Below are 18230 nucleotides of genomic sequence, written 5' to 3'. Positions count from 1 at the left end.
AACGTCCATAGAGGTTTACAACAGAAATCTGTGGACATGAACCATATTGCTTTCATATTCCATTTACCTGGTTTTTCATTGTGATATAGAAGATTAAAGTCTATATTTTTGCTGTCAGAACTTTAATTTAAATGACAAATATACATATTTTACATATACAAAGTTTTAATATGCATATTAAGATTGTTTTATATTATAATTTGCCTTTATCATCTGGATATTTTGACACCAGAGCACATATATACATAGATATAACAGTTGAAAAGCATTGTTTCTCTAAAACAAGATTTCTTGTTCTTCTAAATTTTGATAAGAACTAGTTACAACTATAGTTATAAATACTGTATTATGCACTTAAGAATGCTATATGCATTGAAGGATGAATGAACTTGTGACTTTAATATTAATTTTTTGACTGCTCCTAAACAACTGAGCAACTTCACTTTCTTCTATAGTTTCTTTTGGAGAAGGAAACGGCAACCTGCTCCAGTGTTCTAGCCTGAAGAATCCCATGGACAGAGGGGCCTGGTGGGCTGCAGTCTATGGGGTTGCAAAGAGTTGGACACGACTAAGCAACTAACACACACACACACACACACACACACACACACACACACACAATGTAGGAGAATTAATAGATGCAGTGATTTTAAAAACAAAAACTAAAAAAGTTAATATTTATGAACAAAAGCTTGTCCATAAATGTCAAATTCACACTTTAAAAAAAATTTCTGCAGATAGTTTGCTCATCTACCAATTTCCCACCAAACCTTAAAGGATTCCATGTAACAGGGTTTACAGTGTTAAAAGTGTAGGCAATTCTTTGTCTACATAAAGCTACTAGTATGGCCCAGGGGGCCCATTCTGAGAGTGCCCACCCCCAATGCACTGGCCTCTGATCTACCTGCTGTTCATTTCTTCACCCTCCTCTAATGTATAGGATGTGAAATCTTCAGCGATGTAATAATGGCATGCTTGTTCCAATGGCCACATTTTATATATTAGTTGACCTGCAGTTGCTTAAAACAACCTACTTAGATATACTATATCACCCTCAAATTAAAGTGATGTAATTAGGAAAAATACTTGTTTAGTTTCTTCATTTGTAAAGTAGATTATTAGACTGCTTACCTTTGTGATTTATTTCATAAACTAGATAAACTAAATGATGTAAAAATACTTATAAAGATACCAATTATTTTTGCCAGACATTAATCTTTATTATTTTGTCTATTATCATCATGAAATAAATGTGAAATATTTCTTCCTTGCTTATCTGCCATATTCTAGGTTTTGTTGATTCATTTCAAACCAAGAAGATGAGATATGAATGTGGCAAATCAAACAAGAGTAACAGAGTTTATTTTTCTGGGATTTTCTGGTGTTCTCTATCTAAGGCTTGCATTATTTGTGATTTTTCTCACTGTATATCTGCTCTCTCTCATGGGAAACACCCTCATCATCTTCATTGTTCTCATGGATTCCACACTTCAAACACCCATGTACATTTTTTTAGGAAATTTGTCATTTCTGGAGATCTGGTACACAACAGTCACAGTGCCTAAATTGCTGGCCACTTGTCTCTCACAGGTTGTTACCATTTCTGTTTCTGGTTGTATAATGCAGTACTACTTTTTTTTCTCTATGGGGGCTACAGAGTGCATCCTGTTGGCTGTGATGGCCTATGATCGATACCTGGCTATATGCAGCCCTCTAAGATACTCATTCCTCATGAGTCTCCAGGTATGCCTGCAGTTTTCAGCTGGATCTTGGATTGGGGGCTTCATTGCCCCTCTCCTACCTACCATACTCATCTCTTACCTAAACTTTTGTGGACCCCAGAAGATCAATCATTTCTTCTGTGACTCAGACCCAATTTTTAAACTCTCCTGCTCAGATACATTCTTGGTCGAGGCTTTGGGTTACACATGTAGCTCTGTTGTGATTCTAAGTTTTTTTCTTCTCACTATGTCGTCCTATGGGAACATTGTGGTCACAATAATCAAGCTATCTTCTCGAGAGGCTCGGAAGAAAACTTTCTCCACCTGTGCCTCCCACCTCACTGTGGTCACCATCTATTATGGCACCATTATCTTTGCCTATGTTCGTCCTCCAGCCAAGTACAACTTTACCATGGGTAAAGTGATTTCAGTATTCTACTGTGTAGTCACTCCATTGGTAAATCCTCTTGTATACACCCTAAGAAACAAAGATGTGAAGAAAGCTTTCAGGAAAGTTCTAGCACAAAAGAGGTTGCTCTCAGCCAGACACATGCAGAATATTTGAGAGATCGACTAAAACAAGCAATTTAGAATTGATTCCCAAACCACATCTGCAAACGGTATTTAAAATTATGTAAGTGATACCACCTAATATGGACATATCTGTACTTTTCATTTTGGTTTGAATTCTGCTGAAATAGGTATTCTGTAATTACTATGTTCAAGAAGACCTCAGTGCAATGCCATAATAATAAAGAGACAAATAACATAAATTTCCTGCCCATGCGACATTTACAATGGGAAAATTGGCTAATTTAGTCCCATATAATGGTTAGGTTGATTTTTTAAATAATTTATATCCTAATAGTAACCTTGGGCCAGAATTTGTTTCTGTTAAATAATCAGTGTTACTTCATTTAATAGATGGACCATTATAAATGTACCATCTTTTACTTTGAATTCATTAAATATTTATTAAACACATATAATGAGCCAGATACTATTCACAAATATGGATGTTGATTTAAGTATGCATATAAGTGGAGAATTTCATTAGAAAAATATCAGGAAAATATTAGGTAGTTAAAATGTTTCAGATAATATTGCAGAATTTCTAATGATCACAGAGGTAAAAATTTTAATAAGTAGAGGGAAAAAAGGAAAAATCTAGAACTAGAGAGTACAAGAACTGAACATCTAATATGGTAAAAACAAGTATCAACTTTCTAATATTCTTATAAAATATTTAAGCACACAATAATTTAAGCAAACTAATTTAATTAAACCAGAGAAAGAGAGGGGAAGAAGGGAAGAAAAAGTCTTAGAAAAAAGAATGCCATTATCGAGTCCACCTTCCATGTTAATGAAAAGCTTTACAAATTTTATTTCAATATAGTTTAATAACAAAAAGGATTACAGGAGTACTGCAAGAAATAAATTCTATCAAAGCTTTATAGGATGAGTGTTCTTTACCTGGGGACTTCCCTGGCGGCTCAGATGGTAAAGAATCTTCCTGCAATGCAGGAGACCCCGGTTCAATTACTGGGTTGGGAAGATTCCCTGGAGAAGAGAATGGATACCCACTCCAATATTTTTGCCTGGAGAATTCCGTGGACAGAGGAGCCTGGCAGGCTAGAGTCCATGGGATCACAAAGAGTCGGACGCAAGTAAGAGATTAACACCTTCACTTCACTTTCTTTACCAGATTGCCTCTGAAAGTTTTGCTATTTAGAGTGTGGTCAGTGGCGTAGAAGCATCAGAGTAACCTGGGACATTGTAGAAATGCAAATCTAACCTCACTCCCTTGAATGAGACTATACATTGAAGCAAGATTCCCCAATTGACTGATTTGCAAATGAAATCACTAGAAGAACTATTTTAAGAAGTCAAAGTTTTTTAAAAAAAATGATTAAAAATTTTCTTACACATCACAATGCTTGTTTTCTTTTTTCTTTTAAATTTTGACATGTCAGTTTTGGTACATAATTAAAACAAGTTGTTTGCATGAATTTCCAATGAGTTTTTATTTTTAATGCAATGCATATTCATGGAAACTATTGTCAAAGTTACCTGTACATGTAAATGAAAAATGTATGCTATCCATCAACATTTTAACCCTTTCTTTTCCAACAGAATATCAAAAACATATACAATTATAACAATAACAGGAAAATATTCGATTTTTGTTATTCAGTCACTTGGTCAAGTCCGACTCTGCAATTCCATGGACTGCAGTACACCAGGCTTCCCTGTCCTTCCCTATCTCTCAGAGTTTGCTCAGATTCATGTCCATTGAGTCAGAGATGCTATCTAACTGTTATAGGGAGGAAGTCAACTATGACTCCATATTGGAAACTGTTTCTTTGACTTCCTTTTATTATTATAATCGTACTCAGTGGCTTGCCTGGAGACCTTGTCCCTTTGCTTGACGGTAAACTAAAGTGCCTTTGTTCAGCTCCTAGAGAGATAGTTTGTCCCTGCCTACCTGTGAATAGAAGAGGCTAACACACTCCTTCTGAAGGCTGGACATTCCCTTGGAGATGTTTTGAAAGACTGAAGACCCTTTCACTTTACTTGCCCACTGAATCTCCATCTCTATTCTGCCTTTTGACTTTAGTTCCTCATTGCTTCTTTCTCTCTGATCTATAAAACAACCTGCCATCCAGACCTTGATAAGATAGCTATTTTGAGGTGCTAGCCATCCATCTTCTTGGTCTGCTGGCTCCCTGATTAAAGTCTCTTCCTTGCCTCAACACCTCATCTCTCGGGTTCATTGGCCTATCGTGAGCCAAGCAGAGCGAACTTGGACTTGGTGAGATAAATATCTCATCCTCTTTCATTGTCTTCTCCTTTAACCTTCAGTCTTTCCCAGCATCAGAGTCTTTCCCAATGAGACATCTCTTCACACCAGGGGACCAAAGTATTGGAGCTTCAGCATCAGTCCACCTAATGAATATTCAGAGCTGATTTCCTTTAAGATTAATTAGTTTGATCTCCTTACAGTCCAAGGGACTCTAATTCTCACAACAGGGAAACATTCTATATCTTCACACAGGTATTTCTGTATGCCGTTCTTCAGGGTAAGAAAAAGGATATTCTACCCTTTGAGGTTCTGTGGTTAAGCCTACATATTAAACTAGCAGGACAGATTCAAGGGGTAGAAGCAGATACACTGTTTTAATTTTTTTACCTGCACATCAGTGTCTTTTAAAGAAAAAAAAATAAAACAAATAATGTTGCTCATTATGCAATTTTAGAAAGGTTAAGTCATTAGCTACTGAAGTTACTGATGACAGTGCACAGTAAGAGGAATTTAGAATGAAAATAAAGATGAGTCATTTCATGTTTTGATGTAATATGCTCCTTAGCTAGATGTATATCTCAGGAAGTGTTTTAATAAACCCACATTTTTCTATCTTCTCACACACAGAAAAACACTGAAATAACTTACTGAGATATCTGTTCTTTGTGAGTGACAGTAATCTCTTACCAAGATGTCTACTTGGAGGCATGTATTTCCTAGCAAAAAGCTATATATACAGGCTTCTCCCTTTCCTCTTCCTAAAGCTAGTGATAGCCTATGCCCCAGGCTAAAGGCCTAAAAATTGAATTTGCAACTATTATATTATTCATTTTTCCTTAAGAAAATAGAAAGCAGAAGTCATTAAACCCAAAAGTTTACGTAACTTTTTTTTTTTTTAATCAAATGGTAGTAAGTTTTGTAGATGTGACAAGACAAAGATTCCTGGGCTAGGAGCATGAAGTGGGAGTGTGACTAAGAAACTCATGGAAAAACTAAACAACAATAAAATGTATTTTACTAGATTTGTTTTACAAGTTCATTTTGTTGTCAAAACCCAACTTTAAGTGATAAGAATGCTCTTCTTTTCCTATATCAGAGTGGGCAGGTTCCAAAAGGAAATGTTATGGCTTGATTATAGGTAGAAAGGAAAAATCATAAAGCCTTTCTTAAATCTGCTGTTTCTCAAGTGACTTCAGCTCAAAATAGTCATGCCAAAGCAGCATATTTTGGTGTGGCATTCTCTTAAATCTTCACAAATGGACAAAGACTTTTTCTTATTCTGTTAATGGTAGTGATCTTCCGAAATCCAGTTCTTTGGCAGAATATATATCTAAGTTTTCATCTTTTTATCACACTACTTATCCCAAAACTGACTTATTTATTTTTCTTTGTTTTTGGCAAGAACAAGCCAGGAACTGTGGGTGATTTTGAGTCATTCCAAAAGGAAAAAGTCTGTTATCTACTCCAACTACAATTTAAAGATACACAGATAAGTTTGCCTGTCTCATTTATTCATCTTCATCTTATTTTCATATTTTTGTCAACACTTTGATCTTACTTTCAAAAACTGGAAAAGGGCAAACTTTGTATGTAGTAAGTACCACATTTCTTTTTGTCAGGGTACATTAAAACTGATTATCATATATTTTAGAATTTTTCTTGCTGGTGATCTTTATAAAGCAGTGTAAACATAAAACAAAATGCAAACCCACAAGCAAAAGGTAAAATGAAAGTAAAATAGTATTTATTTAGATTATAAAACTAGAAGGGTATTTGATAAAATTTCACAGGATGCAAAGGAATTAAGAAATATTTTATAGCGAGAATAGTGTTTACTTATAATTTGTTCTCTAAAACATATCAATACATGTAACTCTGTGAATTAAAATGACAGTGTATATAAAGGTAATTTTTATAAGCTTTTGAGCAACTTCCTGACTTAGGAAATTGTTTGTAAATATTTTTTCTGGTTGTACCTTTCTCTATGGTATGAATATGTTGAAATAAATATTGCAATTTATATTTTGAATATTAAATCTGTGTTTGTGTATTTCTTCCAAATACTAGTGTACTAAATTCTGTGTAAAATATCTCTCTGTTCACTGACTGTTTCCTTATGAAAGAGGCTTGAATTCTGAAATTAAATATAGAAAACTGAAGTCTGCTTCATTCCATTATTTTCGTGGGAAAAAAAATAAACCCACAACTATATAGAGTAATGGTTCCTTGTTATTTAAGGTGAAAAGTCTGGCACATTCGAATTTTTGCTGCCATCCCCTACTCCATCACGATTCATAGCCAATCCATCAAAATTCTCATTTTTGCTACCAAATTATTTTCAAATGTATCAATATATTTTCATTTCCTTAGACAATATCAGAATCTGAGCTATATATTGTGCATATTTAGATACCACTGTTATTCCCCACAAGGATCTGAACCTTCCCCTCAAGACAACATCCAATGATACCCACATGACACAATCAGAATGGACGTTTTACAGTGTTAATAAGAACATGTTTCTTTTGTTTCTAAAACAGGTAAGAGTATTTTCCTGCTCTAAGAATATAAACTAGACTACTTATCCTGATCTAGAAATATTGCATGGTCCAGGTCTGTCTTAATTTCTTGTTCCTTCTTTTGTCAAAGTTGAAGCATTACTAGATTGTATTACCATCATATACTCAACATGAATTTTCCCCTGCATGTCATGAAGGATGTTATTCACTCCACTGGGCTCTCCTTCCTTCAGCAATCTGGGCATGCTGCTTTTCTTTTAAGATCTCCCCTAAAGCATCACTCTCCTATGGCAGAGACCCTCCCTGAACTCACTGAAAAAACTCAAGGTTCTGTAAATCAAGTTCTTCCAATCATCAGGCATGTTTCACTCAAATTTTGCTGAGTTACAACTTTATATAATCTATACGATTATAAGGTCATGGCATTCAATTCATGCTATTTTATTTTACATCTAAGATTGAATTATGTCACGTGTTTAAAAATTCAAAGTTATAAAAGAAAGTAAATATTTAGAAATTGCAATGTTTCAATTTTATCATTTACCCATATTTTCCTTTGCTTGTATAGGTAAACAATATAGTGATTTCCTGTACATAAATTCAGTGCTTACTTAGAATAATCTGGATATTCTTTGTGGCTGAGTGTGGGCAGAAGGCATACAAAATAAATAGAAATTTAGAATATTTTCTGTACAAAAATAGAGTATAATATATACACTGTACTGTTGATTGTTTTAACTTTGCAATTAAGTATCTTGAAGGATATTTGATGCCAGGATTCAGAGGACATTTTGTTATTATATGTTCATAGGATATTTTATATTTTAAAATTCCCTTACTATTGGACACTCTTTCTAGCCCTTATACATTGTATGTTTCCCTAATCTACAATTAAGTGAATATTCCTTTTTAAAGATTGAGTCATCTATTTAGGAAATTCAGGATCTTAAGGTTGTTTCTGGTTCCCCCAAGTATGGCCCATATTTTGTAGAATTAAAAATTATCCAACCTACTCTACTGTTCTTCATCATGTACTTAAGAGAGATGCTTGCAAGTAGACAGGCTCCAAACAATATGGTATGTTGTAATCAGTTTTCTCCTTTAGGAAGAATTAATAACAACAAAAATAATATGTGTGCCTAGTCACTCAGTCATGTCCAACTTTTGCTACCCCATGGACTGTAGCCTGCCAGACTCCTCTGTCCATGGGATTCTGGAGTGACTTACCATATCCTCCTTCAGGGGATCTTCCTGATTAAGGGATCAAACCAGCATATACTGTGTCTTCTGTGTCTCCTGAATTGGCAGGCGGATTCTTTTACCACTGAGCTATCTGGGAAGCCCCTACCACCCATACTAAAGAGGAAATATTTATAATGTGGCTAAATAAAATTAACTTAAAATAAATTTCCCATAAAGGATATAAGTCACCTGGAAAATGACACTTTTTAAGAGCTATTATATATTAAATAAAAGTTCCAGAAATATTTAAAACATTAATAATAGAAATATCTCTAATATAAATATCACAGCCATCAGGATAAAATATTCACTGTATCATTTACTTATTGAACACTTTATTTTCTATATCACCTCTTAAACTTACATTATTGCAATATACATAAAATGCATTATACATAAAATAATATATATAAGAAATGCAATATACCTAAAATAGTATGTATATTATATGTAAATATAAAATAAATATATTTATGTATATATATACATACAAAATAAATATATTTACATACAAAATAAATATATTTTATGTATATACATAAATTTTGTATTTATTTACACTTATTGTATTTATACATTAATACATTTACATAATACATATATTTGTATTTATATACATTTATTTTGTATGTAAATATATTTACATATAAATATATTTACATATAAAATAAATATAAAATAAATATATTTTATGTATATACGCACATAAATATTTACATAATTTACATAATTACAAATTAATTTACATAATTTAAATTTATGTGTTTAAAACGCATAAATTTTGTATTTAAATTTACATATAAAATGCATAAATTTTGTGTTTATTTACATTTATTGTATTTATACATTAATACATTTACATGATACATAATACATAATACATTTTTGTATTTATATACATAATACATAATACATTTTTGTATTTATATACATTTATTTTGTATTTACATACAAAATCAATATATTTATGTATATATATACATAAATATATTTACATACAAAATCAATATATTTACATATAAAATAAATATAAAATAAATATATTTTATGTATATATATACATAAAATGCATTATACATAAAATAATATGTATAAGAAATGCAATATACGTAAAAATAAATAGAAATATTAGAAAAATAAGGTGTAGTGTGCTTTTAAAAGCTAGCTCCCCCATAACTGATAGACCTCCTGAAAAGACAAAACTGTGTCCATTGCCAAGAATCACCAGATTCCAGATAAAGCCAATAGATTAGATACCATTCCCAATGTGAAGAGACCATAGAACCAATATATTATTGTTAGCCAAAATACCCAATTTAATGCTTTATTTAACAATTTTCTTACTTTTTTTTTTTTTTAGAAAACTGGAGAAGGGATTTAATAGTTAAGGGACATTTTTAACTAAAGCAGCAACTATTTTCCATTTAAGGACCACTCATATCCAAAGCAATTCTCTTTGGAACAACCTACCCAATTTCATGAACTTCTCTGGCAAGAAGTTCTGAGTCTTCATGACATATCTAAATATATGTCTATTTTCTCAGCCAAGGCATTTAAAATTCATTCTATTTTTGAGGAATTGTGTGAAATACAAATGAAACGAATAGGGAAGAGGAAACATAGATCCAGATTTCTACTAACGTAGTTGAAGTTTCAGTCCTTGTATCAGAAAACAGTCTTTGCCATTTTCAGCAATGGATAGAACATTCAGATGAAAAATCAGTAAGGATATATCAGACCTACTCCATATTTTAGACCAAAAAGTTCTAACAGATATATGCAGAACATTGCATCCAACAGAACCAAAATACACATTCTTCTTTAGTGCACATATAACACCCTCCAGGGTAGAAATATTTATAATAAATAGGTCAGGAAAAAAAAAAGTGTTAGTCACTCAGTCATGTTTGACTCTTTGTGACTTCATGGACTGTAGCCTGTCAAGCTCCTCTGTCCCCTCTGTCCATGGAATTCTCCAGACAAGAATATTGGAGTAGGTAGATATTCCCTTCTCCAGGGGAATTTCCCAACCCAACCCAAGGATTGGACCCAGTTCTCCTCCATTGCAGGTAGATTCTTTACCATAGATCAGAATAATGAGCATTAAAAATCTAAGAATATTGAAATTATTTGCTGCTGTTATTCAGTCACTAAGTCATGTCTGACTCTGTGACCTTATGGACCATGTGACCCTCCGAAGCATGCCAGGCTCCTCTGTTAACTATCTCCTAGAGTTTGCTCAAATTCATATTCATTGAGTCAGTGAGGCTATCTAATCATCTCATACTCTGTCGTTCTCTTCTTTGCTTTCAATCTTTCCCAGCATCAGGGTCTTTTCCAATGAGTTGTCTCTTCGTACAAGTGGGCAATGTATTGGAGCTTCAGCTTCAGCATCAGTCCTTCCAATGAATATTCAGGGTTGATTTCCTTTAGTATTGACTAGTTTGATCTCCTTGCAGTCCAAAAGACTGTGAAGAGTCTTTTCCAGCACCACAATTCAAAAGCAAAAGTTCTTTGGTATTCGGCCTTCTTTATGTTACAACTCTAACATCTTCATGTGACTACTAAAAAAGCCATAGCTTTGACTATAGGGACATTTGTTGGTAAAGTGATGTCTCTAGTTTTTAACACACTGCTTAGATTTATCATAGCTTTCCTTCCAAGGAGCAAGCAACTTTTAATTTCATGGCTGCAGTCACCATCTCCATTGATCTGAGATCCCAAGAAAATAACTGCTTCCACTTTTTCCCCTTCTATTTGCCATACAGTGATGGGACCAGATGCTATGATATTAGTTTTTTCATGTTGAGTTTCAAACCAGATTTTTAACTCTCCTCTTTTACTCTCATCAAGAGGCTCTAATATTCCTCTTACTTTCTGCCATTAGTGTGGTATCATTTGTTTACCTGAGGCTGTTGATACTTCTCCCAGCAATCTTGATTCCAGCTTTTGATTAATCTAACCCGGCATTTTCAAATGAATGTACTCTGAATGTAAGGTAAACAAGCAGGATGACAATAGGCAGCCTTGTTACCAAGTATCTTTTTTGACCATAATTTTTTAAAACCAGAAATCAAAAACAGAAAGAAACTGGAAAATACAAAAATATTGGAAATTTAAAAATCAAACTCCAAATAACCTATAGATCAGATAAGAATCAAAAAGGAAATTAAAAAAAAAAACCTTAAATTAACGTGGAAATATAGTATCTTAAACTTGTGGGATGCAGCAAAAGCAGTTCTAAGCGAGAAATTTATAGCTATAAGCACCTACCTTAAGAGAAAGAAAAAGAAAGATCTCAAATGCTGTGACTATTCCTTCAGGAAATAGAAAAAGAAAAGCAAGCTAAACCAAAAAATAGCATGAGGATGGAAATAACAAATGTTAGGTAGGAAATTAGACATGTGCATCAACAGGAGGCCTGGTTGAAAGGGATGCAAACTGATTTCTAAACTCCAATCCAGACACACCCAGGAGAGCTCACAGATATGCTACGAAATAACCACAGAACTTTTTTAATTCCTGCATATGCCGCCATACTCACAGGGTGGATAAAAAATAACCACAGTGGCTTCTCCAAATAACCTTAGGCATTTAAGAGCTCAATAAGGACTCATGAATATTCTATATCTAATTATAACAGTGAACCACGAACTTCCAGATGCTCAAGCTGGTTTTAGAAAAGGCAGAGGAACCAGAGATCAAATTGCCAACATTCGCTGGATCATCGAAAAAGCAAGAGAGTTCCAGAAAAACATCTATTTCTGCTATTGACTATGCCAAAGCCTTTGACTGTGTGGATCACAAGAAACTGTGGAAAATTCTGAAAGAGATGGGAATACCATACCACTTGACCTGCCTCTTGAGAATCCTGTATGCAGGTCAGGAAGCAACAGTTAGAACTGGACGTGGAACAACAGACTGGTTCCAAATAGGAAAAGGATTACGTCAAGGCTTTATATCGTCACCCTGCTTATTTAACTTATATAGAGTACATCATGAGAAACGTTGGGCTGGAGGAAGCACAAGCTGGCATAAAGATTTCTGGGAGAAATATCAATAACCTCAGATATGCAGATGACACCACCCTTATGGCAGAAAGTGAAGAACTAAAGAGCCTCTTGATGAAAGTGAAAAAGGAGAGTGAAAAAGTTGGCTTAGAGCTCAATGCTCAGCAAACTAAGATCATTGCATCTGGTCTCATCACTTCATGGCAAACAGATGGAGAAACAGTGGAAACAGTGGCAGACTTTATTTTGGGGACTTCAAAATCACTGCAGATGATGACAGTAGCCATGAAATTAAAAGATACTTGCTCCTTGGAAGGAAAGTTATGACCAACCTAGGCAGCATATTAAAAAACAGAGATATTACTTGGTCAACAAACGTCTGTCTAGTCAAGACTATGGTTTTTCGAGTGGTCATGTATTGATGTGAGAGTTGGACTGTGAAGAAAGCTAAGGGCTGAAGAATGATGCTTTTGAACTGTGGTGTTGAAGAAGACTTTTAAGAGTCCCTTGGACTGCAAGGCAACCCAACCTGTCCATCCTAAAGGAGATCAGTCCTGGGTGTTCATTGGAAGGACTGATGTTGAAGCTGAAACTCCAATACTTTTGTTACCTGATGTGAAAAGCTGACTCATTTGAAAAGACCCTGATGCTGGGAAAGATTGAGGGCAAAACGAGAAGGGGATGACTAAGGATGAGATGGTTGGATGGCATCAACTCAATGGACATGGATTTGGGTGGACTCCGGGAGTTGGTGATAGACAGGGAGGCCTGGAGTGCTGTGACTCATGGGGTCGCAAAGAGTCAGACACGACTGAGCGACTGAACTAAGCTGAACTGAGTTATAATAGACTTAATTATGGGAAGACATAAACAACAGTCTGCTATTATATAACTTACAATTGTCAATCGGCCTTGAGTGGATACCCATTTGCATTCCCTTTCATTGATTGGTGGTTAGTACAAGTTTGTCTTTGCACATGCCATAACTAAAAGGAGGAGACTGGAAGTATGAAAGGGGAAAGCCAAGAGTGTTCAATATGAAGGGTGAGGAGAACTCCTTTGGGGTCAGCCTGCTCTTGGATGTGTGTTCACCAGTAGTGCCACTCTTAGTCGCTTAATGGCATCTCTGTCCATGGGGATTCTCCAGGCAAGAATACTGGAGTGTGTTGGCATGCCTTTGTTTGGGGGATCTCTCCAACCCAGCTCTTGCACATTGCAGGTGGATTCTTTACTGTCTGAGCCACCATGGAAGCACTTATCTTGGGAGTCTCTGTCTAATTAAAGATTATATGCTTGAGCTAAACTGAGCTGTGACTTGTCTATACATGTTATAAATGCAATAGAGAATAAACACTGAGCTGTTTTTTAAAAGAAAAATAAAGTTGATAGAACTTTAGATAGGCTAAGAAAAAGAAGAGAGAGGCTACTCCTCCTTTCCCGGGTTTGATCCCTGGGTTGGGAAGACCCCATGGAGGAGGAAATGGCAACCCACTCCAGTATTCTTGCCTGGAGAATCCCATGGACAGAAGAGCCTGGCAGGCTTTATTTAGTCCATGGGGTTACGAAGAGTTGGACCTGGCTGAGCAGCTAACACACACACACTCCTCCTTTAATTAAAATATCTATTAATTCATTTTTCCTAGAGGAAAAAATAAAAGGCTAAAGTGAACATGATGTTATTAAAGATAATTCTGACTGCAGACATTATTTTATCAAAGTAACAAGTTTCTGACCAACTTAATGATAACAGCCAGTAGGCTTTACCAAATGCCAAGCACTGCTAGAAATTCACTGATCAGTTTTTGGTAATAATATTTCTATGGAATTTTCAAAAGATTCTCTAATGTTTTGGTACAACTCATCAAGAAAAACTTGGCACAAGGCAGTTAATTTTGTAGTATCTAGCTTAATAAGGTAGCCCTCAGCAAGAGAAAAACAGTGAATTTTACTTATAAGATCTTTGTTTGTTTCCCTGGAAGCCTTTAAGATTCTACTTTGGTATTAGGTTAGAAAACTGGACATGGAACAACAGATTGGTTCCTAATTGGGAAAGGGGTACATCAAGGGAGTATATTGTCACCCTGCTTATTTAACTTCTATGCACAGTACTTCATGTAAAAGACTGAAAACTGAAATCATTAATTGCTAAAAAAGTCTGTGTTTACCTGCTTTTGAACTCTTATTAGAAAGACTAAATATGTTTGAGTCTATTAATGTATTTTGTTCTTCACTGGAAGATTGTACTATGAAATGACATATATTTCTAGAAGTTAATTTTTAAAAAGGAACCCTTAGAAAAGGCTTTACACATGGTCAAGACTGATTAAGATTAGATTTAATTTAATTAATTTTAATATTAAAGGTGAAATAGTAAAAAACCAGAATTTGGTTTTTCTCTGTTAAGAGGGCAGTTTTTCTTGAAATATTATTCTGATTTTGATAAGATATTGTGAGATTTATTTACTGGTAATTTTATGCATTTGTCTTTCAAATCTCTTATTGTCACTTGTTTAAATGAATAAGTATTGTTTCATTGTGACTTGTGATCCTACTTTGCAAATATTTAAAATCTTTTGATATCTTTGTCAAACTTTCTCAAATCAAATTTTAAATGAAGTTTATTTGTTCTCTAGCTAATTTTGAGATGCATTGGCAGGGCTCTGGACATCTTGGAGAGATATTAAATTAATTAGGCTCATTTAATTTGTTAAATTACATGGGAAACATTATCAAGTGAATAAAGTTAAACTTTATTTAGTTGTATAGATAAATATTCTTAATATAGATGTTATAAAAATTATATGACCTTCTTAAAATTTGAATGCCCTAGTGCTGTGTCAATAGCAATTCCAGTCTTAAAATATATGTCCGATGTGTGTGTACTCAGTCTCTTCTGACATGCCCAACTCTTTGTGATCCTATGGACTGTAGCCCACCAGACTCCTCTGACCATGGGATTCTCCAGGCAAGAATGCTGGAGTGGATTGTCATGCCCTCCTCTAGAGGATCTTCTGACTCAGCAAAGGAACCTATGTCTCTTATGTTTCCTGCATTTTCAGGCAGGTTCTTTACCACTAGTGCCACCTGGGAAGCCCATTGTATGTCATAAAGATAACCAAATTTCCTTAACAACTGTATTGTAATCAGGTTTTTAACCATGCATTTTAACTCTTTTCATTTATAGACTGTTATTTTCTTACTCTTACACTTTTACCAAAAAATGCTTGTAGAAGGCTTGCTTTTATACTCCCAACCTAAATTAGACTCTACAGGACAAGGACTTACACTTTTAATGAAGACTATATCAGCAGTGGCTTCCTTATGAAAAATTGTTAAAGAAACACTAAATAGATTCTCCTTGAGCTATTTATGTTCCACATTCCATTAAGTCTCTTCTAATCTCTCACCATGCTCAGACCAATTTTGTAAGTTGACTAGTTTCTAACAGTATTGCTGTTTTCTGCATCTAATGTTAATTTGGTTCAATGTACTGATAATAACGGTAACATTGCAACTTTGCTTTCAGCAACACAAGAAGAAAACAACCAAGACTGCATTTTGTTAACAGATTATCTTCTTCTCCCAGGAAAGACTTACAAGAAACTCCTACTGATAAAACTGATACAATTTGATTTACACATGGGTCCCACTTAAGGGATGAGCGGGAACATTACCAAGCTGGATGTGCAATGATATCCACAGTCAACACAATTGAAATCTCTTCAGTTCAGTTCAGTCGCTCAGTCGTGTCCGACTCTTTGCGACCTCATGTGACCGCCAGGCCTCCCTGTCCATCACCAACTCTCAGAGTTTACTTAAACTCACGTCCATCAAGTCGGTGATGCCATCCAGCCATCTCAGCCTCGTCGTCCCCTTCTCCTCCTGCCCCCAATCCCTTCCAGCATCAGAGTCTTTTCCAATGAGTCAACTCTTTTCATGAGGTAGCCAAAGTATTGGTGTTTCAGTTTTAGCATCAATTCTTCCAAAGAACACTCAGGACTGATCTCCTTTAGAATGGACTGCTTGGATCTCCTCAAAGTCCAAGGGACTCTCAAGAGTCTTCTCCAACACCACAGTTCAAAAGCATCAATTCATTGGCACTCAGCTTTCTTCATAGTCCAGCTCTCACATCCATACATGACTACTGGAAAAACCATAGCTTTGACAAGACAGACCTTTGTTGGCAAAGTAATGTCTCTGCTTTTTAATATGCTGTCTAGGTTGGTCATAACTTTTCTTCCAAGGAAGAAGTGTCTTTTAATTTCATGGCTGCAGTCACCATCTGCAGTGATTTTGCAGCCCCCCAAAATCAAATCTGTTTCCATTGCTTCCCCATCTATTTGCCATGAAGTGATGGGACCGGATGCCATGATCTCAGTTTTCTGAATGTTGAGTTTCAAGCCAACTTTTTCGCTGTCCTTTTTCACTTTCATGGAGAGGCTCTTTAGCTCTTCTTCACTCTCTGCCATAATGATGGTGTCATCTGCATATCTGAGGTTATTCATACTTCTCCCGGCAATCTTTTTTCCAGCTTGTGCTTTATCCAGCCCAGCATTGCTCATGAAGTACTCTGCATATAAGTTGATGCTCTAGTATTTTATTAAATATAATCTAGACATTCAATGAATTTCCATTATTTAACTTTATATAGCTGAACTCCAAAGCTTCAAATTTCTAAAAATCTGGAGATAGTATTTGTAGGTAGACATACCATAAACATAACTTTCTTTAAAAAGCTTACCCAGAAGATTTTATCCCACTTATTTCTAATTCATTAATTCATGAAAATATCATAATACCAAGTTAATATTCTTGTTGGGAAATTTTAACACAGATAACATGTGCTTATTAACTTTCAGTAAACCTAGATACAATAAAAGTACACTATAAAGTTGATGACTCAAAGGACATGTCAATATTAATTAAACCATCAATTTAAATTTATTTTTATTTATTAAAATTTAGTCCTAGATCCTCCTTAAAAAAATGGGTTAGTTGAAGTTATTTTAGAAATATTTCATTTGTATATGCTTAAAGTAATTTACAATTAATTTTTATAACACCATCTGAAAGTAAGAATATGTATTATATTTATAATGTACACATAGATGTGTATTCATCCTAATGGACACAGAGATCTCATATCTTTTTCTGCCTGAGTTTAAAAAGGCCTTTTTTCCCTTTTTTCTTTCAGTTTTAGGTCTCACTAATTGAACCAAGGTTGCATTTTCAGGTGATATAGACTGTGTTTGCATTTCTAAGATATGATGGAAGTTAAAATGTCAGATTTTTCCTAGGAGCTTTTTTTTTTTTTTTTCTCAAAGTCAGAATTTTGAAAAGGTGTTTTTTAAGCCAGCTTTCTCTACAGTTTTGGAATGTCAAAAAGAGTTTCATCCTGTCCATTTAAGAGTTAAGATACGTGATTGCATGCATTAGCTTCATTTAAAGTGTATATAAGGCCAGTTGGGTTTAAGTGAGTGACTGTCTATCAGGGAACTGTTCAGCCTTTGAGGTGAAGTTTCTCTTTATCAGTTTGGTAGCCTGATTAAGACAAGATCAGATAAGATATGAATTTTCTCAGTGCAGTGTAATAAATAGAATATGTGCTGTTTCTAAGTTTAGCTCCTCAAGAAGCTACCTTTGGATCTATTTGACTCTCATATAAGTCTCAGTTTCTGGCTCTAGCATAAACTGCTATGGGTGCTTGGGCCACCAGGTTATCAGTATTATTGTACCCCACCTCAGTAAGCAGAATTTACCTAATGATTGCAGTGGGATCTCTTGCAGGACTGATGCACCAACATTTCTACTAGGTTCTTAGTTATCTGACAACACCTTATGGCTAAAATGAGCAAGTGCCCTTTTTTGTCAGAGATGGGTAGGCGTGGCCTCTCATTTTACTAGAAAAGGGCTTGTTCCGATCATATATATATAT

General features: G+C 34.8%; 1 protein-coding gene across 1 annotated transcript; it reads left to right on the top strand.

Annotated features, from left to right (window-relative positions):
- The first annotated feature begins 1326 nt into the window (after positions 1-1326).
- On the top strand, positions 1327-2286 carry LOC138441780 (olfactory receptor 5F1-like). Its single transcript, XM_069592848.1, has one exon. It carries the CDS (start codon positions 1327-1329, stop codon positions 2284-2286), a length of 960 nt encoding a protein of 319 aa, XP_069448949.1.
- The last annotated feature ends 15944 nt before the right edge of the window (positions 2287-18230 follow it).

Source organism: Ovis canadensis, chromosome 5 (assembly GCF_042477335.2).
Source record: "Ovis canadensis isolate MfBH-ARS-UI-01 breed Bighorn chromosome 5, ARS-UI_OviCan_v2, whole genome shotgun sequence".
Taxonomy (NCBI): Eukaryota; Metazoa; Chordata; class Mammalia; order Artiodactyla; family Bovidae; genus Ovis; species Ovis canadensis.
Note: the sequence above shows the minus strand (reverse complement) of the source record. Positions and strands in the feature narration are given on the sequence as shown.